General features: G+C 45.5%; 3 protein-coding genes across 3 annotated transcripts; 2 read left to right on the top strand and 1 right to left on the bottom strand.

Annotated features, from left to right (window-relative positions):
• Window positions 1–12,703: 12,703 nt before the first annotated feature.
• On the top strand, window positions 12,704–13,126 carry LOC119654074 (lysozyme c-1-like). The gene has a single exon (XM_038059236.1). It carries the CDS (start codon window positions 12,704–12,706, stop codon window positions 13,124–13,126), a length of 423 nt encoding a protein of 140 aa, XP_037915164.1.
• Window positions 13,127–17,285: 4,159 nt separating this feature from the next.
• LOC119654072 (lysozyme c-1-like) lies at window positions 17,286–17,708 on the bottom strand. Its single transcript, XM_038059235.1, has one exon. It carries the CDS (start codon window positions 17,706–17,708, stop codon window positions 17,286–17,288), a length of 423 nt encoding a protein of 140 aa, XP_037915163.1.
• Window positions 17,709–23,931: 6,223 nt separating this feature from the next.
• LOC119654071 (lysozyme c-1-like) lies at window positions 23,932–24,279 on the top strand. The gene has a single exon (XM_038059234.1). The coding sequence runs from the start codon at window positions 23,932–23,934 to the stop codon at window positions 24,277–24,279; it is 348 nt and encodes a 115-aa protein (XP_037915162.1).
• The last annotated feature ends 3,359 nt before the right edge of the window (window positions 24,280–27,638 follow it).

Raw genomic sequence — 27,638 nt, 5'->3', positions numbered from 1 at the left:
TTTGGAAATTCGGTTCTTCGGAAAACTCAAGGAACTGATGAAAATTTCTTAAAGAGCTCTTTCTTTTATACCAAATTGCAACTTGAAAAATAATTGTCAATCTATTGTATTACAATTTATCTCAGATATTATCTATGTAGTTATTAGTTTCTTATTAATTAATTACTGATACCGTATTTAATATTTGCATTATTTTTTTTGTTTTTTCCTCAATCTGATAAGATAGACATAAAAGCTATCCATATAAATCTTTATATATATATTTGTGTGCGGGTTTTTGGTGAATAATTAATTGATTTGGCATACTAATCTTTTATTAATCATCTTTTTTAAGAAGTTGGAATTATAATATGTTTGGAAATGTGCACAGATGGTACTGGGGGTAATTTATAAAAAGATAGTGTTTGCTATCATTCTCGTCAAGTGTCCATTTGCGACAATATTGGAAAATTCTGCATCTAAACGCAATTTTTTGGTATCATTGATTGACAGAAGATCACAATCTACCTAAATTAGTGATTTTTGGGAATATGCAAAACTCATCATGGGCATTGTTTTGGAAATGTTCGAATGTTACTGCACTCAATTCAATTCGTGGCAATGGGAGATGTAAACAGAAATGAAAGAGGCTTTGAAATGGAAGATTAGTCAATCGATGCTGATGTGATTGGCGATGATCCTGAGTGGCCTCGGCTAGCTTAATTAATAGGGTATGAGACTCAGGGTCGTGGGCTCGTGCCCCAAGCTGAGCGCCATTTGCAATGACATAATGAGAAGAGGGATGGTCGAAAGACCATCCTAAATGGCTGGAGATGGAGGGAGGGAAGAGCGATCCTAAAAATCTAAAAGATAACGAAATTGACTCTGAAGTTCCGCCCGCAAAACTCTTACTAATAAGGAGCTTTCTCCACTAGAATGGTCTAGGGATGCTAAAGCATGGTGGGAACCTCTAAGGCCGCTCTTCACCATATTACTGAGGCAGAGGAACACTGATATAGGATATGATCCGTTGTGGATTGCCCCACTCGATTGCGGTACTTAAAATCGGTTTACTGTCTGTCTGTCTGCCTTTTTTTGGCGTTGGAAGGTGGAAAGGTGCAAAACCTACCGTTGGCTACTGCCAGATGATTCTGTGACAATTTTACTCACTAAAACCACCTCCTGCTCCTTCGCTTACCCTGGAGGCTGCCATTTCGGTATTACGAGGCAGCATCAGTTGCCAACTGCGGATGCTGCCATTTGCTACTTTCCTCCGAAGCACCTTAACAGATATGGATCGCCTTCAAGAATTTTCCTACCGTCTTCTAAATTTTTTCAGAGGCTAACATTTCATCCACGATATTCTTGGATGACAATCGCTCGCCGGCTTCAATTTCCGCATTCGCTCCGTATGCGGCGAACCTCGGGCAGTTGAAAACAACATGCTTCGCATCCTCCGGAATCATCTAACATGTCAGGCAGTATACGCAGTCGTCACGCTCGAAGGGATAAAGGTATGTACGCTACCCTCCGTGTCCGCTTAGGAATTGAGTTAGGTTGTAGCTAGCTTCACCGTGGCTTCGAGTGCTCTATTTTGAGATGTCTTTTAGTTGAATCAACAACTTCATTTCGTACTAATTGCCGACGATAGGTACAGGACTCGTCGATTGTACATGATGGGTCATAGACACGTCGAACCTTCTTCGCCAAGATGTCAGCGGGGACCATGCCTGCTATACGCCGCTCGCAATGCACTTAATCGACATGCGGCTGCGATTTTTCTTCAATTTGCTTCTAGCTATAGTGCCGATGCCCAGACTGGAGCTGCATAAAGCAAGCTAACAAATCTTGAAATGAGGAGTCGACGGTTTTGCCTACGACCACCTACATTTGGTAACATTTTTGCCAACAATGCAGCAACCACGGAAGCCTTGGTTGCTAAATTCTCGAGATGGGGCTGGAATTTCAGCCTTTGATCAACCATGATTCCTAGATATTTGGGTGTTAGTTGCGAATGTATTATGTGTTCGCCAATTCGGATTTTATTGACGTTTGCTTCCTTCGCTTGACCACCTCGTCAGACCAGCACCTTCTAGCTAAGACTTCACAAATTGCCTCGTTCGTGTGGATCTCCATCTCCTCAATATCTTGTGCTACGATAGTCACTCCGATGTCGTCTGCCAAGCCAATGATTGTCACTTCTTTGGGTAGTTGCAACTTTAAAATTCCATCATACATTATTATCCACAAAAGAGGACCGCAGACTGATCCTTGTGGAACCCTGCAGCTGTTCTATGTTTTAAGTTTATTGTCCGAATTTAAGACAATAGCTTTTCCGGGGGAAGTTTAGGACTATCTGCACTAGATATTTGGGAGCCCTCAATTTGGCTAAACCCCCAATTATTTCACTCCATTTTGCAGCATTGAAGGCATTCTTCACGTCCAAGCAAACTATCGCGCAAGACTTATTGGTCTCTACTGCTTTCTCAGCGGTTTTCGTCACCGTACTGATCGCATTGACAGAAGATCTTCATCATCATCATCATCAACGGCGCAACAACCGGTATCCGGCCTAGGCCTGCCTTAATAAGGAACTCCAGACATTCCGGTTTTACGCCGAGGTCCACCAATTCGATATCCCCAAAAGCTGTCAGGACCTACGCCATTGCTCCTCCTTAGGCAGGGTCTGCCACGTCTTCTTTTTCTACCATAGATATTGCCCTTATAAACTTTCCGGGTGGGATCATCTTCATCCATACGGATTAAGTGACCCGCCCACCGTAACCTATTGAGCGGGATTTTATCCACAACCGGACGGTCATGGTATCGCTCATAGATTTCGTCATTGTGTAGGCTACGGAATCGTCCATCCTCATGTAGGGGGCCAAAAATTCTTCGGAGGATTCTTCTCTCGAACGCGGTCAAGAGTTCACAATTCTTCTTGCTAAGAACCCAAGTCTCCGCGGAATACATGAGGACTGGCAAGATTATTGTCTTGTACAGTAAGAGCTTTGACCCTACGGTGAGACGTTTCGAGCGGAACAGTCTTTGTAAGCTGAAATAGGTTCTGTTGGCTGACAACAACCGTGCGCGGATTTCATCATCGTAGCTGTTATTCGTTGTGATTTTCGACCCTAGATAGGAGAAATTGTCAACGTCTCAAAGTCGTATTCTCCTATCTTTATTCCTCCCGTTTGACCAGTGCGGTTTGATGTTGTTGGTTGGTTCGTCTTCGGTGCTGACGTTGCCACTATATACTTTGTCTTGTCTTCATTGACGTACAGCCCAAGACCTCGCGGCAATTGCCGCGTGCTCGATCTGGATGAAGGCAGTTTGTACGTCTCGGGTGGTTCTTCCCATGAAGTCGATATCGTCAGCATAGGCCAGTAGTTGGGTGGACTTAAAGAGGATCGTACCTCTAGCATTTACATCAGCATCACTTTCTCGAGGGTCAGGTTAAAGCGGACGCATGATAGTGCATCCCCTTGTCGTAGACTGTGGTTGATGTCGAATGATTTTGAGAGTGATCCTGCTGTTTTTATCTGGCCTCGCACATTGGCGGCTTTAAAATCGATGAAAAGATGGTGCAACTGTTGTCCATATTCCAACAGTTTTTCCATCGTTTGCCGCAGAGAGAATATCTGATCTGTTGCTGATTTGCCTGGAATGAAACCTCTTTGGTATGGGCCAATGATGTTCTGGGCGTATGGGGCTATCCGGCCTAGCAAGATAGAGGAGAATATCTTATAGATGGTACTCAGCAACTTGATACCTCTATAATTGCAGCACTGTGTGATATCTCCCTTTTTATGTATGAGACAGATAATGCCTCGTTGCCAATCGTCAGGCATTGATTCGCTGTCCCATACCTTTTTTGTTTTGTTTTTTGGGAGTAGGGTAGGTGAATGCGTTTACGCACAGAGTGTTGGACTCCCGCAACAGCACGCTGGCGGACTACCAACTAAACACCTCCCTGTCATCAGAGAACTAGCCTGGAACCGTTTGACACATTACTTCGGGCTAGCCCTCCCGCTCTCCCGGCTTTGGGAGCCTTCAAGTCAGGGAATTCCTTTCACCAACGGGAGGGGAAGGGAGGAAGGGAGTTGTTAGTTCAGGGAACCCCTTACCGTCCGATCCCTCTGCCGGTCCAGTTCAATCTTCTTCGTAGTAAGAAGAGCCCGAACATAATGCGCAATACGATTCCAGCTGCCAGCGCTCTTCAGCATCTCTCTGACAATGTTGTCTGGAGAGAGCTCCCCTGTGTCTGCATAAAGCTGCTGGCGGAGGCCGCCCCACCTCTCGCAAGAGAATAAGGTGTGTTCAGCGTCATCCGGCACTCTATTGCAGAACACACAATCAGGAGATCGCGCCTTCCCAACCCTGTGCAGGTAAGACTGAAAACCTCCATGCCCACTTAGAAGTTGGGTAAGGAAGTAATCAATCTCACCGTGCTTTCTGTTCAACCACGGGTCTAATTTGTCGATGAGCCGCGCAGTCCACTTGCCCCTTGGCTCATTTTGCCAAGAAAGTTGCCACTCGTTAAGGGTGCGTTGACGTTCTTCACGGGCAACCACTTCTCTTAAGTTTTCGCTCTTACGGCGATAGACAGCTTTGCGCTCCTTGGCAAGGAGGGCAACGGGGATCACTCCCGCAATCACCATCACAGCCGGTTCGGAGACAGTGCGATAAACAGACGCCACTCGCAAAGCTCCCCGCCTCTGCACTTGAGCGAGGCTTTTACGATGCACCTCCTTGTCAAGGGCATCAGCCCATACCTCCGCACCATAGAGAAGGACGGACTGCGTTGCTCCCATGAGGAGACGTCTCCTAGTTGATATAGGGCCGCCCACATTCGCCATTAGCCGACTCAAGGCCGCGACTCCTGCTGCAGCCCTGTCCGCGGCTGCTTTGATTTGCTCGAAGAAGCTCATCTTCGAGTCGAGCATTAAACCAAGGTATTTAACCGTTGGTTTTGACTCTATAGTCAACTCGCCGATCGATATGGGACGCAAGGTCGGGATTCTCCTTCTGGTCAGGATGACTACTTCGGTTTTTTCCAGCGCAAGGTTGAAACCGTGAGCAGTCATCCATCCGCATACCCGTCGCATCAATATGCCAAGTCTGCTTTGCGCCTGTTCAACAGTGCGTCCGGCAATAAGTGCCGCAACGTCGTCTGCATAACCGACCAGGCGCGACTCTTCAGGCATATCGAGTCTCAGCAGACTATCGTAGGAAGCGTTCCAGAGGTCCGGCCCTAGGATGGATCCCTGCGCTACTCCCGACGTGATTTCCATCCTCCTCTGGCCCTCTAGCGTCTCATAGAACAGGGAGCGGTCTTTCAGATAATCCCTCAATATCCGCAAGAGATAGCTTGGCACGTGAAAGGAGTTCTCTAGTGTGCCCAGCATATCTGTCCATCTTACGGAATTGAAGGCATTTCTGACGTCAAGCGTTATGAGGAGCACTATCCGTCGAGATCGGCGGCTGTGTGCCCCGGCTCGATTAAACGCATCTACGACCTCCATAACAGCATCCACTGTAGATTTCCCTGTTCTAAACCCGAACTGCCTTGCGGATAAGTCCCCGGCAGCACGGATCGCTTCAGCGAGTCTACCCCTGATGAGCTTCTCGAGCACTTTTCCGGCCGTGTCAAGCATACACAGCGGTCGGCATGCAGACGGGAGCTCCGGATTTCCTTTACCCTTACGGATCAACGCGAGTCTGGCCACTTTCCAGCGAGAAGGAAAAATGCCCTCCTTCAAGCACGCGTTGAACGCTTCGAGCAGCAATTCTGGCCGTTGGCGGAACACCAGTTTGTAAACTTCCGCCGGGATGCCATCAGGACCTGGCGCCTTCCTGTTTTTCATAGTGAGAACCGCTTCTTCGAGTTCTTATAGCCAAGTCCCCACGGGTCATCATTCACCTCATTAATAAAATTTTGCCAGCCGCGAGCTTTGCTTTTATTTATAGCGCTGCGGAGTCTCCTTTTTGCTGATCTATATTGTGCCTTTATGACACATGCCTCCTCGTTGGCGTACAAACGTTGTGCCAAACGGCGGAGCTTATGACACTCCTTCCGTAGGTCGGCAATTTCCGCCGTCCACCAGTACATAGAAGGCTTGTCGGGCCTGGGGCCTCTCCGGGGCATGGAAGCCTCACACGCCGTCGTTATCAGATTCATCACTGAATTTACGACGGTGTCAGCTGCGACACCACCACCCCCCGGAGTGCCCCCCAGCGCGGCCCTACCTGCTCCAAGAGCTTCGACGAACCTTCCGATGTTCACCTTCGCGACATTCCACACGCAGGGGGAACGTCGTGTTGGTGCTCGCCGGCAAGTAGCGTCAAACATTTCGAACGCAATGTACTGATGATCACTTGCCGAGAAGTCTTCTAGGACTCGCCACCCTTCCACCGATGATGCCAGAGATTCCGACGCAAAAGTGATGTCGGGAATGCTTCCTTCACAACCTGAGCGCCGAAACGTTGGCGTGGATCCGGTGTTTAAAATTACGAGCCCGGTTCTCGCCGCCATTTCCAGAATCCGTTTCCCTCTGGAGTCTGATTGAGGCATGCCCCATTCAAGAGCCCTGGCATTAAAATCACCGCCAACCAGGATTCGTCCCTCCGTGCTCGAAACGGCGTCCTCCAGAGCATCAAGCCGGCGTTGAAAGTCCGGAATCGACTCATTCGGCGTCAGGTAAACGCTAAAAAACGTTATCCCTAAACACCGGATCCAGGCAAATCCGTCCCCCCGGCCTTCGGCAAGAACACGAAGTCGGACGTCGTCCCGAACCCAGATGGCAGCGGTGCCCGATAAGTCCAGATACCATGAGGACGGGTCCTTGTTTCGGTATTGCTCGCTAATCAGCACTAGATCAGCATTTACTTCCGCAGCGAACTGCGCTAGCAACTGGTGAGCGGTTGCACTCCGGTGCATGTTAATTTGCAAAATGCGGATCATGGCATTTGCACCCTAGCCCTCTCCAATTCCGCCCTGAAGATCGGACACCGTCCCGAGCCCGCAGTGTGAGCGACGCTTTCGCCAGATGCGCCACGATCCCTGCAGAGAACACAACTCTCACTTTCCTTGCAAGTCTTCGCTTGATGACCCGCTTGGCCGCATCTCCGGCATGCTGTCCTCCTGTCCGGACCCTTGCAAGCTGCTGATGTGTGTCCATAGTCCAGACACCTGTAGCACTTGGTGGGGACTATCCGCATTCGTACCCTGCATACTACCCATCCGATTTTGATTCTCCCGCTGTTAAGGAGTTTCCTCGCATATTGCTCGGGGACATCCACCACGGCAAGTTTTTGGCCTCGAGCATTTACAGAGGTAATACCTACCCGGGCATTGGTTACCTCTGGACATTCACGCTTTAGCGCCTCCTCTACTTCGACCTTTTCTGTGAGGCAGTCAAGATCCCGTATTTCCAGAGAGCACATGGGTTCTAGGCTGGAAACAAGGGCCTTCTCCCCCAATAGTCCCTTGACCGCTTCGCAGAACGTGCTCTTGTTGGTCGTCTTTGGGCCCAGTTCGACGAGAACTCCACCACTCCTCGTTTTCCGTATCGAAGACACCTCTGCTCCGTTCTACTCGGGTTTCATCCTGTAGCGGATTTCACTAAGGACTTCCGCAAATGTCTTGCCTTCCGTCGGCTTAATGAGCAGAGCCGACGATCTAGTCCTTCTTCGTTTCCTCGTTTTTTCCGCTACTGGCTTTGGGTTGGCAGCCTCCTTGTTTTTGGACAGACGTATCTCTGGCGCCGGAGTCCGTTGTTTCTTTTTATCCTTTTTCGCCTTCTTTTTTTGGGCCTTGGAGACTACTTCGATAAAGTCTCCTTCAGGCACGTCGTCCTCTTTCCGCTTTTTCCCCTGTTCACTTTGCAGAGGGCTATCTGCGGTCCGTTTGACGCAAGCAGCATTCTCAGCGGGGAGTGCGACTGTTTCTGCTCTACAATCGTCTTCCGCTGCTCTCCATGTGCGTCTATAAAAGGAAATGCGGTCCAGTAGTTCCTCCAGTTCCATCAGCCCGTTTTTAACGCCTTTGCTGACGTTTCTCTGAAGGAACGTTGCCGACCGCATACGTTTCACCACTGCTGCGCACTTTCGGATGAGCCTTTCCTCTTCGGCTCGAGCGAGGACGGTCGAATGCATTTCCACTCGATTTGTGTCCAAATCCATCTGCTCAGGACTAGCGTTTCTCACTGAGCTTACTTCCAGGACAGGGGCACTGCAAGATAATGGAGTTGCCATCCCCGCACGGTCAGTCGCACCACTTGATGAGGCTTCCTCTTTATTTGGGCGCCCCGGTGTCTCATCGGGTATATCAGCCCTCGTTGCCTCTTTCACTGGTCGCTGCGGTGAACGACGCATCTTTGTGCTCCGCCCAAACGCACCCAGCTCTTCCTCCTTGTCTGTTGTTTCGTCGTTTTTTTTTATAATTTTCATAATATTCTCCATGAAAAAGGTACCAGCGCATCGTGTGCAAGGGAGCGGGCCGCAATAGTCAAGAACGGGTATACCCTCGGGGACACAGCCCCTACCCCAGTTCCCTGAGGCCTGACCTACGCTTAGCTGATCCCGGAATTCACGGACGGATCAGCGCTCGCTCGGGGCAACGCGGTCTACTAACACCGGTTCAATGCACACTTCCCGACCAGGGTCCCGAAGGGGCTGGCTCCTGATACACGTCGCAACTACCACCTTGGCAGAGCTACGCTCACATCACCCCGTCAACGCCGACAGAGAGTTGTCGACGGCTCCGGAGTTGATGAACCACTTGGTGTAACTGGTCGCCTCCATATTTAACCAATTCGGCTGTAATTCCATCGGCTCCTGGCAACTTATGATTTTTTGCCGATGAATTGCACGGACTGTTTCTCCTAAACTTGGTGGTGGCAGTATTTGTCCATCGTCTTCAGTTGGCGGGACCTCCAACTCGCCGATGTTCTGGTTGTTCAGTAGCTCATCAAAGTACTCAACCCATCGCTCCAATATGCCCATTCTTTCGAAAATCAGATTTCCCTCTTTGTCTCGGCAGGATGAGCATCGAGGTGTATAAGGTTTCATCCTGCTGACTTGTTGGTAAAACTTCCGCGCCTGGTGCGGTTGTTCCCTGTACTTTTCTAGTTCACAGACTTGTTGGTTCTCGCAGGCTTCCTTTTTCCGTCTGTGAAGTCGCTTCTCCGCTCGACGCAGTTCGTGATAAGACTTTGCGCGTGCCCGCGTTCTTTGAGAATGCGACATTACTCGGTATGCGGCATTTTTCCGTTCCGTTGCTACCTTACATTCATCGTTAAACCAGCTTTTCCGACTCCTTTTGGGGTTGGGACCAAGTATATTTGTGGCCGTATCCATGATAACGTTCTTCAGGTGGTTGTGAAGATCATTTATTGATGCTTCATCTCCAGGTCCTCTGTTGACTGCGATTATTGCGGCATCCATTTCCCTGTTATAGGTGTTGCATAGGGCCGTGTTATGGATGGCTTCAGTGTTAACTCTTACCTGATTGACAGAGGGGATTCTAAGTGGTATTGTTATTCGAGGTCGGAGCACCATGCCAACGAGAAAGTGATCCGAGTCTATATTGGCCCCCCTATATGTTGTGACATTCATCAAGGCTGAGAGGTGGCGGCGTTCGATCAAGACGTGGTCAATTTGGTTGAAAGTGGTCCCCTTCGGAGAGGCCCATGTATGTTTGTGGACCGCTTTCTGCGCAAACCGGGTACTTCCAACAACCATTTCATGTGACCCTGCTAATTAAATAATCCGCAGTTCGTTATCATTTGTATTTTCTATGGGAGCCAACGTATCACCTGAATACGGGCTCCTTCCCTACTTGGCTGTTAAAATCCCCAAGTATGATTTTGATATCATATCTGGGACAGGCTTCGAGGGTTCGTTCTACTGCCTCGTAGAAAGTATCCTTCTCCGACTCTGCAGTCTCCTCTGTAGGGGCGTGAACGTTAATGAAGCTTATATTTCTAAACTTTCCTCGCAAGCGCAGAGTGCATAGTCGTTTGCTTATATTTTCAAAGCCGATTACAGCAGGTTGCATTTTTTGGCTGACTAAGAAACCTACTCCGAGCACACGGTTTACTGGATGGCCACTATAATATATGGTGTAGTGGCTCTTCTCCAGGAAACCGGTCCCTGTCCAACGCATCTCCTATAACGCTGTTACATCAGCTCTATATTGGGACAGGGTATCGGCTAGCTGCTTATCAGCTTCATCTCTGTACAGGGAGCGCACGTTCCATGAGAAAATGCGTAAATCGTTATTCCGTTGTCGTTGCCGGGTTCGTCGTTGTAAAATCCGTCTAGTCCGAGGCTCCTGTTGTGGCTTCGTAACAAGTTGTGTTCCGTGTAGGGTTGTGAGCCCCACCCAACCCCCAACCTGGAGGACCAGTTGGTACAATTTGTCCCGTTTTTAAGCGCGGGAGACTCGCCTTCATCCTTCTCCGTCTGCAGCTTTTCGTTAAGAAAGAGCTGCCAGCGGCCACCACTTGGAGGTGGAGATAGGGTTTGGTAGTAGAGCTGTTGGTGTTGGTTCAGCAGGCATTTCCCAGGTTTTATGCTCCATCGTGGATACTAATCCACGTTTGACTTTTTGAGTAGATCTTGTCCTAGGGAATCTGAACTGCCTGAGAGGCTCCTTTTCTAAAACCGGTAGAAGTCTAGTGTAGATAACTCGTTCGAAAAGTTTGCCGACGCCGTTGAATAGGCATATAGGCCTAAAAAACGAAGGATCGCCCAAAGGTTTATTTGGCTTCGAGATTAGGACAAGCTTCTGTTTTCTACACTTTTCCGCGATACCCCTTCTTTGAGGCACGTTGTAAATGTTTCAGCGAATGACCTGCCTTGTATGCACCTGTCCATGGGTCGGATTCCGCTTCTTTGCATAACCTCTTGAAGTGTTCTGTTTTACTTCTAGAGATGGCTGCTTCCAGTTTTTTTCCTCGCCTTCTTATATCGGTTGTACAATTCTTCAGACGCAGGCCGGTTTCGGCTACATTGTCTGTGTCTTCTGGCTTTAAGGCAAACTTTACGAAGTTTATTAATTTTGGCATTCCACCAGAAGTTGGGCATTCGTTTCTTGAGTACAGTGCGGCGTGGTATGGAAGCACCACACCTGAATAACCTTTTCTTCTGCGTTTCTCATCGGCATCGCTTCCTGCAGAAGTATTTCCTCGAACATTTCCTTGTCAAGTTTCTTGGATGTCCACCCCGCTATTGCAGTTTTCTTGATATGTTTTCCACCTGCCCTACGCTTTATCTGAAATATGATAGCCTGATGGTCACTGTGTGCACCTGCAAACGTAAAACCTATCACCGATCCCATTTCCTGCACAAGCGTTGAAATCGCCGGCTATTATTATGGGGCTTGCTTCGGAAGCTAATCTTTCCACCATCAGTACGAATTCATCTAGCGTGAGGGTTGGCGCAGAGTAGCAACTAAATATGTGACTGTCGTGTACCTTGGCTCGTGTGAATCCTTTTTCTGGGTTATTGCTCGTGTCTTCGATTGTTCGGTTTCCAAAGGTCCAGATTGCCGCTTTTCTGCTGATATAAAGACACCGACGTAGAGATCTTTGGTTTAGTGTGCGTGATGGTATGTCGGTAGGCTCGTCCGAATCCTCTTGTTAATTTTTCACGATCTGTTGCAAGCTCACCCATGGGAAAGGACACGTGCATTTTTGATAATGACACGTTAGGAGTGGAATTGCTGAAAGGACCCCCGCATTCCCGAGCCTAGCTAACACAGTGGGATGCCAGCATATGTCGACGGAGCATTTCGATGGAGCTTCAATCTTTATCAGTGAGCCTGATTGGATCATCATTAACCATATTGTTACCATTAAAATATTTTTGCCATAAAACTATTTTGTTATTCGCGCCAATATCCTTCGTAACTAACTAGAAGAGTATATAGCGTGACAAGCAGAAAAAGGTGCTAAGGAGATGAGGGTCAATACCTTGACATTCTCAGATTATTCTGGAGGAGGATGCTCCTTATTGGTAAGAGTTTGTGGGCTGACCTTCACGGTCAAATTCGCCATCGTTTTAGGTTTTTGGGATTGCTCTTCCCACTCGGTCGTCCCAAATTATGCCCCAACCAAACAAGGCTTCAAGTTATACCACGATGAACTTCATAACGTACAATAATTATAAATTTAAATTTGATAAAAATAATTTCCAAAAATCACTAATTTAGGTAGATTGTGATCTTCTGTCAATCAATGATACCAAAAAATTGCGTTTAGATGCAGAATTTTCCAATATTGTCGCAAATGGACACTTGACGAGAATGATAGCAAACACTATCTTTTTATAAATTACCCCCAGTACCATCTGTGCACATTTCCAAACATATTATAATTCCAACTTCTTAAAAAAGATGATTAATAAAAGATTAGTATGCCAAATCAATTAATTATTCATCAAAAACCCACACACAAATATATATATAAAGATTTATATGGATACCTTTTATGTCTATCTTATCAGATTGAGGAAAAAACAAAAAAAATAATGCAAATATTAAATACGGTATCAGTAATTAATTAATAAGAAACTAATAACTACATAGATAATATCTGAGATAAATTGTAATACAATAGATTGACAATTATTTTTCAAGTTGCAATTTGGTATAAAAGAAAGAGCTCTTTAAGAAATTTTCATCAGTTCCTTGAGTTTTCCGAAGAACCGAATTTCCAAAATGAAGGCCATCGCAGTTGTTGCCCTCCTCGTCCTTGTTGCCTGTGCCCAAGGCAAGGTTTACACCCGTTGTGAAATGGCACGTCTCCTCTACAACAACCATGGTGTTAAGAATCTAACCACCCTCGCCAACTGGGTTTGTTTGATTGAACACGAATCATCCTTCAACGATCAAGCCGTCGGTGCCCTCAACTCCAACGGAACCCGCGACTATGGTCTCTTCCAAATCAACAACAAATATTGGTGTCAAGGAAACGTCGCTTCCAGCAACAGCTGCAAAATCGCCTGTACCTCCCTCCTCGGAAACTTTAATGCTTCCTGGAACTGTGCCCAACTCGTCTACAAACAACAAGGATTCAAGGCCTGGTACGGATGGCTCAACCATTGTAACGGAACTGCTCCAAGCGTTGCTAGCTGCATCTAAGTTTCTCCTGGAAAGTATTAATAAAGAGATTTGATGAAGAATAAACTTCTTTGTGTTAAGTATATCGTACAGAAGAAAGCGCCCTCCATTCCATCCCCCGCCCACCCCCCCCCCCCCACTACTCTTCCTCTTCCTTCAAGTCCCTTCATTTCTATCGGTTTGACAACCGAAAACCATCCATGGGGAATTTGAGAATAGCAAATTAGAAAGTTAACCTTTTCTAAGAAATGGTGAATCCTGCTGATCGCGTTGAAAGGAGAAATTTCTGTTCCGAGGTGTTTCGGGATTGACAAGAGCATGCGATCACCTGTTTGGGATAGAATGACTGGCGAGATATTCAAACCCATCTTGCGAACCATACCATCATGCCCAGTGTTTGTATGAGCATTGTCTACGAGAGCGCTATTTTCCTGCTTTCAGCAGGACTAAAAGGGTTGTTGTGCTCGTGAAGTCGTCAAAAAGAGATAAGAGCAGCACTCGGTCTTACAGGGCACCATGTCTTCTCCCGGCTCCTCGTAAAATCCTGGAGAGTAATATTGTCCATCGACTGGAGGTGAGAACATCCCATCTGGTGTCCGACACGAAGTTCGATTTCTAGACTAGCAGATCCACTGGCGGCGCCTTAATGCAAATGAAGAACTTTGTTGTCCCTTGTGTTGTGTTGCGTTGTGTGATTAAAGCATATTATACCACCAGTCCAACGAAACGTTTTCGTCTCTATTGCCGCGAGACGCCGTCCATTGTCTTTATAGTCGGCCAACACTGGGAACCGTAGAAGGCGACTTGCCGAACAACACTGTAGTAAATTGATACGTTGATACGTCACTGACAGTGGTAATGCCTGTTTTAGATTCAATTTGAGGTTGTGTTTCATGAGGCGACCATTCCGTCGTCTCCGTCCTTTCAGGATCGTCATCAACCATATTTTTACCATTAAAATATTTTTGCCAGAAAAATAGTTTGCTATTCGCGTCGAGATTTTTCGAAACAAACTGGGAGAGTCTATGGCGTGACAGGCACAAAAAGGCGCTAAGGGGATGAGAATCAATCTTCTGTCAGTCAAGAGAGCAATTGATGGTTCCTAAAGCAACCTCAAACTCAGTACTTATCAATCGACGAGCTGCAACGAACAGATAGCAGGAATATTTTCAACAGATTTCGAAGAAAGAATTGTTTCTATTCTCTGGTTTCACCAACACTCCCGGCATTTCAAGTAATTCTTCCTGTCAGAGCCATAGGTGCTCGAGGTGGCGGTGAGGAGCAGCAGCCCTGTCGGCCTACACAAAAGCAAGTGGCTGTGGAGAATTTCCTTGTTGTGGCACCGGGAAACGCTGTATTCACTTTGGTTTGCTGGCCGCCATGCAATAGGCGAATGCTCCATGTGGTCAAAGGGTATAGGTTCCAGGGCGAAACGTGGATTGGCACCCACGATGGAGCATAAAACCTGGGAAGTGCCTACTGAACCAACACCAACAGCTCTACTACCAAACCCTATCTCCACCTCCACGTGGTGACCGGTGGGAGCTCTTTCTCAACGAAAATCTGCAAACGGAGAAGGATGAAGGCAAGTCTCCCGCGTCTAAAAACGGGACAAATTGTACCGACTGACGCTCCAGATTGCGGGTTGGGTAGGGCTGACAGCCCTACACGGAAGACCAAAGTTGCGAAGACACGGAAGGAACTTCGGACTGAACTGACTACAAAACGACGAATAACGATTTGCGCATTTTCTCATGGCTCGTACGCTCCCTGGACAGAGATGGAATGGGCATGCAGCTAGTCGATACCCTGCCTCAATATAGGGCTGATGTAGCAGCGTTGCAGGGAATACGTTGGACAGGGACCGATTTCCTGGAGAAGAGCCACTACACTATAGTGGGCATTCAGTAAACCAGTCCGGATAGCTGAGTGATTGAGCACAAGGCTATCGTACGAAAGGTCGCGGTTCAAATCTCACTGGTGGCAGTGGGATTTGTATCGTGATTTGAGTACCTGAGTAAAATCAGGGTAATAATCTCGGGCGAGCGCAATACTGACCACATTGCCTCCTACAGTGTACTGTAGTGTACCGTTTCGGTCTTGAATGAAGTGCTCTAACACACTTCAAGGCCCTGATCCAATTTGGATTGTTGCGCCAACGATTATTATTATTATTATCCAGTAAACCACGTGCTCGGAGTAGCTTTCTTAGTCAGCTAAAAAATGAAACCTGCTGTTATCGGCTTTGGAAACATAAGAAAACGGCTATGCACTTTGCATTTCTGAGGCCAATTTAGAAATACAAGCCTCTTTAACGTTCACGCTCCTACCGAGGAGACTGCAGAGCCAGAGAAAGATACCTTCTACCCTCGGAGCCTGTAACAAGTATGATATTAAAATCATACATGAGAGAATTCGGTATCCCGACGAAATTGATAAGTTTGCTGGCCCTGCGAACGTGCGAGGTCAGATAAAAGCAGCAGGATCACTCTCGAGACCATTCGACACCAACAACGGTCTAAGACAAGGGTCGTCCTCTTCACCCTGGCACCCCTGGAATCCTCCGAAGAATTTTTGGCCCACTACATGAGGATGGATGATTCCATAGCGTACGTAATGACGAAATCTATAAGCGATACTATGACTGTCAGGTTGTGGATAAAATCCGATTCAATAGGTTGCGGTGGAAGAGTCACTTAATCCGCATGGATGAGGATGATCCAGCCCGGAAAGTCTATAAGGGTAACATTTATGGTAGAAAAAGAAGACTAGGTAGACCCTGCTTGAGATGGAAGGATGCCAGCTTTTATGAATATCGAATTGGTAGAGCCCGGCGCAAAACCGGGGTGTCTGGAGTTTGTTATTAAGGCAAACCGAGACCGGATACCGGTTGTTGCGCCGTTGATGATAGTGAGCGGCGCAAATATCTACACTGAGGGAGTGCCCCGTAGACAGCCGACTTTTAAAGATCCGTCATGGATTTTCCTCCCTCGATTATCACTCTGAATCTACGAGAATACCGCTCTAGTTCCCGAGTTCGATTCTCTATTTATTTGTTTTCTGTAGCTATTGCAAGTTTCACGGCGCAACGTCTTCAATAACTTTTCATGAAGTTCTGGTAGAATCTGGGTATGCTCCTAAAATATCAAGCGTGAACTTTTTGACACTTTGGTATAGCAGCAGTTAGGTTCTGTCAGACATGTGCTGTCAACTTTCGCCACTTTTTCTTTTGGTGCGTTCGTTGCCTTGTTTGCCTTGAATCGTGTTTTGAAGTGTGTTCTTTCGAAGGGTCTTTCTCTATTGCTCGGTATTCTCACAATCTCTGCCCGTTTGTAGGAAGCTCGTTCGTGAAGCGGTTAGCTAGTTTTTGGGTGTTTATCCGTTTTTAGTTTGCTGTCTTTCTTACTACCGCCCAGCTGAGTCTTACAGCCCCCTTTAGTTTTCCTAGTTCTCTGTACAACAACCGCTTTTTGGTGTAACCAACCCAATTTGGTTCCATGTTTCCTGGATGCCGTTGTCTACGATAATAAATGGAATTTCTTCGTCTACGTAGTTAAAAGATTATGGTGTAGTATATATGAATTTAGTGAGTCAGATTAGTCATCTTATAGTGATATTGACAGTTTACGCCGTTTCGAAATAGAATTATGTCCGAGTGGTTTAACGTGAGTTGTCGACGTTCAGGCTTCCCGTTGTGACAAGCAATGGCATCAGTCTATGCTAAGTGTTGGCCCAGCATTCATACCTGCCTAAAATTTCTACTGGAGTAAGAATTACAGCACTCAAGTTGCACGCCCAACTAAACGCTTAAGACCCGAAGGTCTCTGATAAACTCTGGTGAAACTTCGTAACCGAAACCCCATGTAAACTCGGGTCTAAGGCCTTGAAGTATTCGCTGCGTCACGACTAGCAAGTCAATGTGGATACAGCTTTTCTTGGCCACTTAGTGTTGATTTAGTCGACAAGGCATCTGCCCCGCCTACCTCCTTCCCATCTGAAAGCACCAAGGTATAAAAAATTCATACGGAATAGACAAACTTGACTCACTCCCCAATATGGTGCCCTGTAATATGCTCTAGGTTTCCTGGAATAATTTGAGTGACCTTAATCTTGGGGACCGAGGTAAATAAAAAAGTGGATTCTTCAGGACACCCCTTTATTAATAGCTTTCAAGAAAAGTTTAGATGCAGCTAGCAACGCTTGGAGCAGTTCCGTTACAATGGTTGAGCCATCCGTACCAGGCCTTGAATCCTTGTTGTTTGTAGACGAGTTGGGCACAGTTCCAGGAAGCATTAAAGTTTCCGAGGAGGGAGGTACAGGCGATTTTGCAGCTGTTGCTGGAAGCGACGTTTCCTTGACACCAATATTTGTTGTTGATTTGGAAGAGACCATAGTCACGGGTTCCGTTGGAGTTGAGGGCACCGACGGCTTGATCGTTGAAGGATGATTCGTGTTCAATCAAACAAACCCAGTTGGCGAGGGTGGTTAGATTCTTAACACCATGGTTGTTGTAGAGGAGACGTGCCATTTCACAACGGGTGTAAACCTTGCCTTGGGCACAGGCAACAAGGACGAGGAGGGCAACAACTGCGATGGCTTTCATTGTGAGTAGTTCGGTTCTTCGGAAAACTCAAGGAACTGATGAAAATTTATTCAAATTATCACTCTTTTATACTCATTTGAAAATCGAAAAATAATTGTCAACCTATTGTATTGCAATTTATCTCATCTACATAAATGCGCGTTATTAAACTATTAACTACTGATACTCATCGAGTCTTATTTAATTTTTTTATCATTGGACATTTTTTCTTCGATCTGATAAGATAGGCATAAAAGGAACTTATATATGCAAATCTTCACATATATATTTTGAATTGGTTTTTGGTGAATAATTATTTGAGTTTGCCAACTAATCTGTTATTAATCGCGATCTTTAAGGAATTCAAATTGTTTGGAAGCCAATATAGATAGCACTGGAGGGTATGTTAAAAAAAGATAGTGTTACTATCTTTAACGTCAACTCTCCATTTATGACAATATCTCAGACTACTGCATATAAACGCATTTACTTAGCAATATTGATTGACAGAAGATAGCAATCTTAGATAGATAGATTGTTATCTATCTCCAAACGAGTGATTTTCAGGAATATTCAAATCGAATTGCCAGAGTTTTCAAGTTGTTTTTGTCATGGTCAAAATTATAATTATATCTAAGAAATTTTCCTAACATTAATTGGTTGATTTATTATGACTCAGAAAACTTTGAAAAGTGTAATATTTTGGTGTTAGTGAATATCTGTGGTCAAGCAGCGACTGCAGGATAGACTGACTCCGAATATAGCTCGCTTGGAGCAATCTATCTATCTCTGGGAAGGAGCTGTCCCTCCTCTAGGGCGTCACACTGTAGTAAGTGACTTTACTACTAACAAAACGCTACGGATCTAGATTGTCGAGTTGAAAAACACCTCTCTTAATCCAACGTGTCATGCGAACCGTGCCCCTTGGATAGTTTGCAGTCGGGGATATCTGAATCTATTCGAACGGAGCCTCACTGATATCTGGTCGCCTCAGTGAATAAGTTTGACCTTACCGTACTACGGAATGCTGTGGTATGGTGGGACTCCTAACCATTATACTCGTGTGAATCAAATGGGCAACATTATAGAAGTAAGAAAGCTATAACAAAAGAAACGGGACCCAGTACCGCACACCAAATGGTTAACCAGACGGAGGCACATTTCGGAAATACTGAGAACCAGATTGTTACACCCAAGAAGGGAGAAGTTGGGACATCAGTCAGTAGTACTGCGAGAACAACAACCAGCAAACACCACTGTTCCAAAAGCAGGGACACGCAAAAACAAGTCTGAGATCAATATATCAGACGTCAGAATGATGGCAGGTCTCAGTGGCGCAGGTGCTAAATGGTACCGTTATCTAAAGGAAGGCCTGAAACCAGAGGAGGCGCTTAAGGAGGCTCAAGATACACTTTAACCATCTTTATTGCGACCAAGAACCAGCACCCAGGAAACGCGTCACTAGCTATGCTACTTCCAGAAATGTTTCCCGAGCAAATACTTACTCGTGAGGAGCAAGAAATAATCGAACACCTTGTGTTCACCGCAATACGCTTTCGACCACATCATATACTGGTGGACTGCGCGACGGAAGACACTGCAGAGTCGCTTAGGACAATAGTTCCTAAATTGCCAGGCTGGGAAGGAGCACAACTGTCAACATATGCTGGGGATAGTATACCAGGAGCACATATGGCGATAGTGTGTCTCCGAAAACCGCAACAATAGAGACGGAAGATCTCATGGACCTCCTAATCGCTAAGAATGTGGATCTCCATACGCAATTATGGAGAAAGAAAGTGGAGGGAAATAGTAGACTCCTCACGATTGGGGTGGTTGACCGACCCCTGGAGGCTATCGAAAGTCCGAGTTGCCATATCAACTACCGATTTGGTAACATACCTGTCCACGTGCACAGGGCAAAACCGACGAAAGACACTTCCGAAGAGATAGCTAGATGTACCGGGGGCAGATTAGATATCTGTAAGGAGCAAGCATGCAGGTAATTTTGGACTACACTTGCGAAAAACTAAGAGCTTGCATAATTCTTAAACGTAATTTAAAATTTGTTTGTCTTTCAGAGTTTCTGACCAGGGACCTTCCAAGTAAGCTATCCAGGTGTCACTTGAAGCCGGGAGGAGCACTCGAGGGGCAGTCGTGGCAGCAATGAGCTGAATTAATTCCTGAATTAATTCTTAGCAATAAGTTAGAAATATACAAGATAGGGAACTTTCCAACATTCGTGACCAGCACTAGACAAGAGGTGCAAGACATAACTCTAGGAAATACTCTAATGAGCGGGCTGGTCAGGAGTTGGAGGGTGCCGGATGAACTCTCTATGTCTGATCACAAAATAATAAGATTCGACATTGAGGGCATCTCCGAAATAAAAAGAATAATAAGGAATCCCAGGAAAATGGATTGGGATTAGAATTTCTTCTGAGGGTGGTAAGGAGCAGCATAGCCCTGCGATAAAAATATACTAAGGGCATGCAGGCGGCCAAAAGTAGTCTTTATTCCGAATGCGGATGAAAAGAATCCTTTTCGGCCTAAATCTTTCAGACCAATTTGCCTAAATTCATTCGTACTTATCCGGTGGAGAAGGTCATAGACAACTACATTAGAACTAACGTGTAATTCCCTACATCACTGTCAACACGCTTACTGGGCAGCACGGTTAACTGAAACTGCTCTGTATCAGCTGGCGGATATACTACGGGATGAAATAGAAACAAAAGAAATTGAACTGGGTACGTTTTTGGATATCAAAGGAGCATTTGGTAACACATCGCACACAGGAATAAAAGACGCAAGGGAGTGGAAACACCCTGGCTTCCTGGATGGGCAAAATGCTAGAGATTAGGCAGAATGAAATACCCACATGTATAAATTCAATTGTCACGAATACTAGTCAAGGTTGTCCACAGCGCGGGGTACTATCACCGTTTATGTGGAGTATGTTAGTGGATGAACTCCTGGACGTGCTAACAAATACTGAAACACAAGTCCAGGGTTACGCGGACGACATTGTTTGAATCTGTAGGGATAAATATGAGGATACCCTATGTTTCAGAATCCGAACTGGATTAAGGGTTACTAGTGCCTAGTGCAGGAAGGTGGGACTACGTATCAATCCAGCCAACACCACCATAGTACCATTCACTAGGAGGCGTAAGCATGATCACTTGAGACATTACATGATATGGAGGTGAAACGAGAAACAGAGGTCAAATATTTGGGAATTATGCTAGACCAAAAATCACTTTGTAAGACGCACGTTGAGATCATCTGTCGGAAATTCACAAAGCCTTTGATGACTTGCAGGTCCATACCAGGAAAAACTAGGATTGCAGCCCGAAGATACTACTTTGGATATACACTTCAATGGTAAGGATTATGGGGCGATAATCTGGGTGGAAAGAACTGAACTCAGCGCACAAGCCAGGTAGTTACACAAACTCCAAAGAATGGCTTATATGTGTACCAGCGGGGCAATGAGGACCTGCCCAACAGCATCCCTGGAGGTCCTTCTGGAATTAACCCCTCTCTATCTGCACATACAGATGCAGGTAAGGAGGGCAATATTCAGAATGGCCGGCAAAATGAGTGAGGCGGGGAGCTGCCTAAACCGAAGGAAGATTGATATTCTTTCTAAATGGTGCCCCGAATTACTGATAACAGGGGATAACATGCATCGAAGTTTCACTTTGATAAGAAGTTTGAAGCACGCCTTCACACTGGCGAAAACCTGTCTGTGGAATCGGAAATGGTTTCATGGCTATGACATTAAAAAATAAAAACGAACGGTTGGAGGAACTACACTGGTTGGCCCTATAAGGAACGGAGCAGTCCAAGGTGTACGAATCCTTACGCATAAAGGATTACTTAAACCTCACCAAAAAGAACCTCCGAATCATAGTGGAAATTTTCACTGTCGGTTAAACTATCACCTAGGGAAGCTAGGGATATCTACGGATACTGCCTGCAAGTTTTGTGCGGAGTGTGATGAAACCTCCAAACCTCTATACACGTTCTGGGACAATATCTGGCACTTATGGAAAGTTGGTCAAAACATCTAGGAGAATAGTTAATACCAGAAGCAAAGTTGAAAGATCTGGAAGTAGGGAATATACTAAAATTGCTTGCCTGAGATACTATGATTAACAGGCACACTATAACCAGCAAAAGAGGCACAGTAGATCCTTAGGGACGCGGTGCGTTTTTCCCTTAACGGAATAATAATAATAATTACAGCTCCAGGGATCGATCATCCACCCCGATCGTGAGAATTCTACCCTTGCCCTTAACCTTGGTTCTGAAAACTCTTCATAATCGCGTATGGAGATCCTCATTCTGCGCTAGGTGTCTCTATCGTCGCGGCTCTCGGGAGAAACACTATCACCGTATGTGCTCCTGGTATTACTTATTGACAGTTGTGCTCCTTCCCAGCCTGGCAATGTAGGAACTATGGTCAGTCTGGAGTGTTTTCCGTCGCGCAGTCCACCAGTATGTGATCTTATCAAAGCGTATTGCGGTGAACACAAGGTCTTCGATAACTTCTTGCTCCTCGCGAGTGAGTATTTGCTCAGGAAACATTTCTGGCAGTAGCATATCTAATGGCCTTCACCCCTGACCTACCCGGGTTTTCTCCTCTCTTGCGTTAAGATTTGAATTTTTTGGTATCATTCATCATTCATCATAATCGCTGTTGCGCCCCGCTTTCTTGGTGCCGATAAAGATGCTGAGGTGTAGCCTGAGCCTTCTTCTGGTTTCAGGCCTTCTTTTGGATAACGCAGGTACCATTTACCACCTGCGCCGTTGAGACCAGTATCCTTCCTAATGTCTGATATATTTATCTCAGGGGTGAATTTGCATGTCCCTGCTTTTTGAGCAGGTGTCTTCAATCGTTGTTGTCCTCGCAGTATACCAATGTTGACCTTGGCTCTACTGCTTGACGTCCCAACTTCTCCCTTCTTGGGGATAATCGCCTGGTTCTTAGTATTTCGGGGATGTGTCTTCACCTGGTTAACTATTTTGGGTGCGGTACAGAGTCCCGCGTATTTTGTTATATCATAGTTGTCTTTATTTCTCTAATGTTACTCATTTGATTCCCTTGAGTATGGTATTAGGAGCTCAAAGTCAAATTCGCTCACTGAGGCGACCAGGTATTAATAAGGCTCCGTTCGAATACAGCCAGTTACCCCCGACCGTAAACTAGCCAATGGACACGGTTCGCATGACACGTTGGATTGGGGAGGTATTTTTCGACTCTCCAGTCTAGATCCGTAGCGTTTTGTTAATAGTAGGGTCACCTCGAACAGGGTGTGACTATCACCACTCACTAACGGTCTTGGCAAACAAGAGGCTTTGCCCCTGGAAAGCCGCACATCACCCTAGAAGAGGCACAGCTCATTCTCAGAGAGAGATAGGTTGGATCATGGGAACTACATTCGGCGTCAGTCTATCCTGCAGTCGCTGCTTGACCCCTTAACACCAAAATATTACACTTTTCAAAGTTTTCTGAGTCATAATAAATTAACCAATTAATGATAACTCGATATAATTATAAATTTAACCATGACAAAAATAACTTGGAAAACTATAGCAATTAGCTTTGAATATTCCTGAAAATCACTCGTTTGGAGATAGATAACAATCTATCTATCTAAGATTGCTATCTTCTGTCAATCAATTTTGCGAAGACAGTGCGTTTATATGCAGTAACCTGAGATATTGTCGTAAATGGACAGTTGACGTTAAAGATACCAACACTATCTTTTTTATAACATACCCCCCAGTGCTATCTGTCTACGCTTCCAAACAATTTGAATTCCTTAAAGATCACGATTAATAGCAGATTAGTTGGCAAAATCAAATAATTATTCACCAAAACGAATTCAAAATATTGTATATATGTAAAGGTTTGCATATTAGGTTCCTTTTATGCGTATCTTATCAGATCGAAGAAAACGCGTCCAATAATACAAAAATTAAATAAGACTCCATGAGTATCAGTAGTTAATAGTTTAATAACGCGCATTTATGTAGATGAGATAAATTGCAATACAATAGGTTGAAAATTATTTTTCGAGTTTCAAATGAGTATAAAAGAGTGAGAATTTGAATAAATTTTCATCAGTTCCTTGAGTTTTCCGAAGAACCGAACTACCCACAATGAAAGCCATCGCAGTTGTTGCCCTCCTCGTCCTTGTTGCCTGTGCCCAAGGCTTACACCCGTTGTGAAATGGCACGTCTCCTCTACAACAACCATGGTGTTAAGAATCTAACCACCCTCGCCAACTGGGTTTGTTTGATTGAACACGAATCATCCTTCAACGATCAAGCCGTCGGTGCCCTCAACTCCAACGGAACCCGCGACTATGGTCTCTTCCAAATCAACAACAAATATTGGTGTCAAGGAAACGTCGCTTCCAGCAACAGCTGCAAAATCGCCTGTACCTCCCTCCTCGGAAACTTTAACGCTTCCTGGAACTGTGCCCAACTCGTCTACAAACAACAAGGATTCAAGGCCTGGTACGGATGGCTCAACCATTGTAACGGAACTGCTCCAAGCGTTGCTAGCTGCATCTAAACTTCTCTTGAAAAGTAAAAATAAAAAGATTTATTGAAGCATAAACTTTCTTACGTGTATAGCACTGCCTCTTTCATGCCCGATATTCCTGCCATCCGTTAGGTGAGACGTAGTGTCATCCTTCCATCCTCTCTAAATCCCCTCAACCTTTATTGTTGTTAAAAATCGTTGTAAATCTAATATTTCCAATATTTCACTGAGATACTATGTCCTGTACGCGTTTGGGATTATATTCACTCAAATTATTTATAATTATAATTATTTTCTGGAAGTTCAGCACCCCAACTTTATCATGATTGAAATCATCATTCGTTAATAAGCAATGTTTGCTGAACGCCCACTTTCCCGCGACCTAGAAGTGTGCTCACACCTGTGTACACCTGATGCCAATATTTGCTCGCTATTGGTCGCCCCATTGTACAGTCCTCTGAAATTAGCTCCTGTCAGGACTTCCGGAGATACTTATACTTCTTCTCGCCTGCCGTTCTGCGGCAAGTGCCCTTAAAGCGAACCGCTCGTCAATCATTTTGGGATTGTTGGTCCCACTGTACTGCGCAGTTGGCAATGAAATGCTCGCCCTTTCTTACTGTTTGACCTATCCACTACCATTTCCGTCTTCCCATCACATCTTTCTTTGTTCAAAATAATATCAGAAGAACATACCCCGAGATACGTCGAAGATAAGTGCTGACGGACGACTACAGCTTTTCAGTAACAGTGGGTGATCACCTTTAGCAACACACAAAAAAAAACACTAGGAAAAACAATCTAAACTTAAGGTTAGTGTTAATATAAATAAATTCCTAAATTCATGTCAAAGCAGATAAACCGGGACAAGCGCTGGCATTCACATCTTTCTTGATACATATCAATATCATTTTAGCCATTTTCTGTTCAACGTCAGGGAGCATGCAGATACACCTCCAATTGTCACACTCAATACGGATATCTTTCTTTGGAGTCTTAATGATCCTGCTCTCGGTCTTAGGTTCACAAGACTTTCATATGAGTGGAAGTAGCAGATCTTAAGGTGCAGTGATGAATAACTCTGCGAGAAGACCGTCGAGTGCTGCGGCTTTAATCCATTTGTGTGCGTTGATGGCCAGGATCATTTCTGTGGTCAGCGTAATAATAAGTTCCCCTTTGTGACGGCGCACATTGGGTTGAAATTCCGGGGATATGAAACAGTATCGGGGTTCGAACGCATTATTCTCACCATCACTCGTAGCGGGCATTAGGCAATCTTTTCTTTTAGTTAATCCACTTTCATGATTCCGCAGTCAGCCATTTCTTGTTGTACCAACAGCCATGAAAACAGAAATTTTAACGGCGGCCAAATGCTGATCGATATTCTCGGATGGGTTACTCGTCTAATCAACCAGATAGTTCTCCCGCAGTCGGGCGACCGCCTAGCTGTTGTAAGCAATCTATGTTGAACTTGGTTGGCCGCGACTCCCCAACCGTACAAGAAGCGGTGGACGCAATACGCAATCACGTGCGGTAAGCGACCTTCGAGGCAGTATCAGCACTTTTCTTGTTATGCACATCCGGAAGACAACTCCTAAATCTACTGCTGATCTTAGAGTCCCCCATCTGATTGTTTGTACTGTGTGGATCAGTTGAAACCCAACTAACCAAATGGAAAGTTCTCTCCCCAAACAATGTTGAATCGTTATCGTTATGGTCGCCAAGATCGTGTTTCATTATCACATGCCCACGCAAGATATTTTCAGAGCCTATCCTATGCATTTAAATCACCCATCACGATTACAATGTCACCTTTACGAAGCCTCTCCTGAACTGCATATAATTTCTGGTAGAAAGGTTTTTTCACTGCTTAATCGGAAATGACCGTTGTTGCACAGCACTGTACAACTTTGGTGCTCTTTAATCTGGACTGGAATCTTACAGTCAGAATCCTGTCAGTCGGCTCACAGGTTAAGAGGGGGCTCCTTGGGGTAGCCGTCAGTATCAATCCGACACCAGATTCGCGTCTCTTACCACTTTACTTTCCAGACTGCAAAAGTAGATTATCGTTAGTGTGGAAAGAGGTAGAAGAATCCAGAATCCCACCCCTTACTTTGTTTAGACTCAAAATGTCCCTGGAGTAGCGTGCATACATCCAAACCAATCATAATCCCTTTTCGATAGCCACATGTCATAGCCGTGAGTTCAGACCCTATCCAAGGTCCAAGGTCTTACTACAAGGAAAATTTTGTGTGTATTCTTAAGCCCTAGTTCAAGGGGTCTGTCCCTGTAAAAACGAAAATGTTATCTTTCCTGGTAGCCACCATTGTGGAACCAGACCCCCGGTGAGTCACTCTGTCAGCCTCCTCATTACCAGCGATGTTTGAGTTCCCTGGCGCCCACATCAGGAATGTTTCATTCAATCGACCAAGTTTCAGCAGCACCTGATGACAACTCCACAACAACTGGCTTGATTTGTTGCTGCTGTTTAGTGCTGATAATGTTACCTGACTGTCGGAACAGATTCAAATGGTGCGACCCCTCCACTTTCGTCGCAGACATTCTTCTACTGCCAATGAAATAGCATATATCTCCGCTTCAAATATGGTCGTCATTTTTCGGGCGAGTTCCATAATCCGATTTCCCGAGAACACTCCTGCGCCCGATTCGGCTTCCATGATTGACCTGTCGGTGAAGATTATTAAGTCTGTAATCTAAAAAGACTCATGGCCATTTATCGACCATTTTTTCTCTTTTGGGGACTACGACAGTGTATGTTTTTTCGAAGATGAATCAAGAAACCATATGGTTGGCATTAAAGCTACCGGATATCTGTCAAGAAATTTTCAGATAGACGCAAGACCGTGTGATTGACCGCTCCAATGGTATCGAGTCTATAGGCATCGGTAGCTGCTTTATGTTTCACCTCAAAGTGAACGGGGGGTTGATTTAGGATAGCTTCAAGTGCCGCAGTCGGCGTAGTACTTATTGCTCCAGTAATACTGAGCCAACCAAACCTCTGAGTGTCGGCCCACCAGATGATGCGTGCATACATCAAAATGGGTTTTATTATGGATGTACACATTCAATATATCCGTGTTGGTGAAAGTCACCAGGTCTCGTACAGCAGCAAAATAATCTGCAGGATTTCTGATATTGTTCTTGAATATGGTGTTTCCAAGTTAACTTGGAGTAGTTCTAAATACTTGACTGTTTGTACCAGCTGGATTTCCGCTCCTGTTGAGGTGGGTCACGTATAGCTGCCCCACCTGACACTCCTAGTGAAGATAACTTGTCCAGACTTCCTAGCGTTCATCGAGAGTCCATTGCGGAGCACCAACTGCAGATTCCATGAAGAGTTGCATTCAGGGGGTCAAATACTGTGTCCGCAA

Source organism: Hermetia illucens, chromosome 4, assembly GCF_905115235.1.
Source record: "Hermetia illucens chromosome 4, iHerIll2.2.curated.20191125, whole genome shotgun sequence".
NCBI lineage: Eukaryota > Metazoa > Arthropoda > Insecta > Diptera > Stratiomyidae > Hermetia > Hermetia illucens.
This window is presented reverse-complemented; position numbering and strand designations above follow the sequence as displayed.

Excerpts from the sequence above, each read along its gene's own strand:
- LOC119654074 (XM_038059236.1), top strand. The coding sequence starts at position 12,704 with ATGAAGGCCATCGCAGTTGTTGCCCTCCTCGTCCTTGTTGCCTGTGCC.
- LOC119654072 (XM_038059235.1), bottom strand. The coding sequence starts at position 17,708 with ATGAAAGCCATCGCAGTTGTTGCCCTCCTCGTCCTTGTTGCCTGTGCC.
- LOC119654071 (XM_038059234.1), top strand. The coding sequence starts at position 23,932 with ATGGCACGTCTCCTCTACAACAACCATGGTGTTAAGAATCTAACCACC.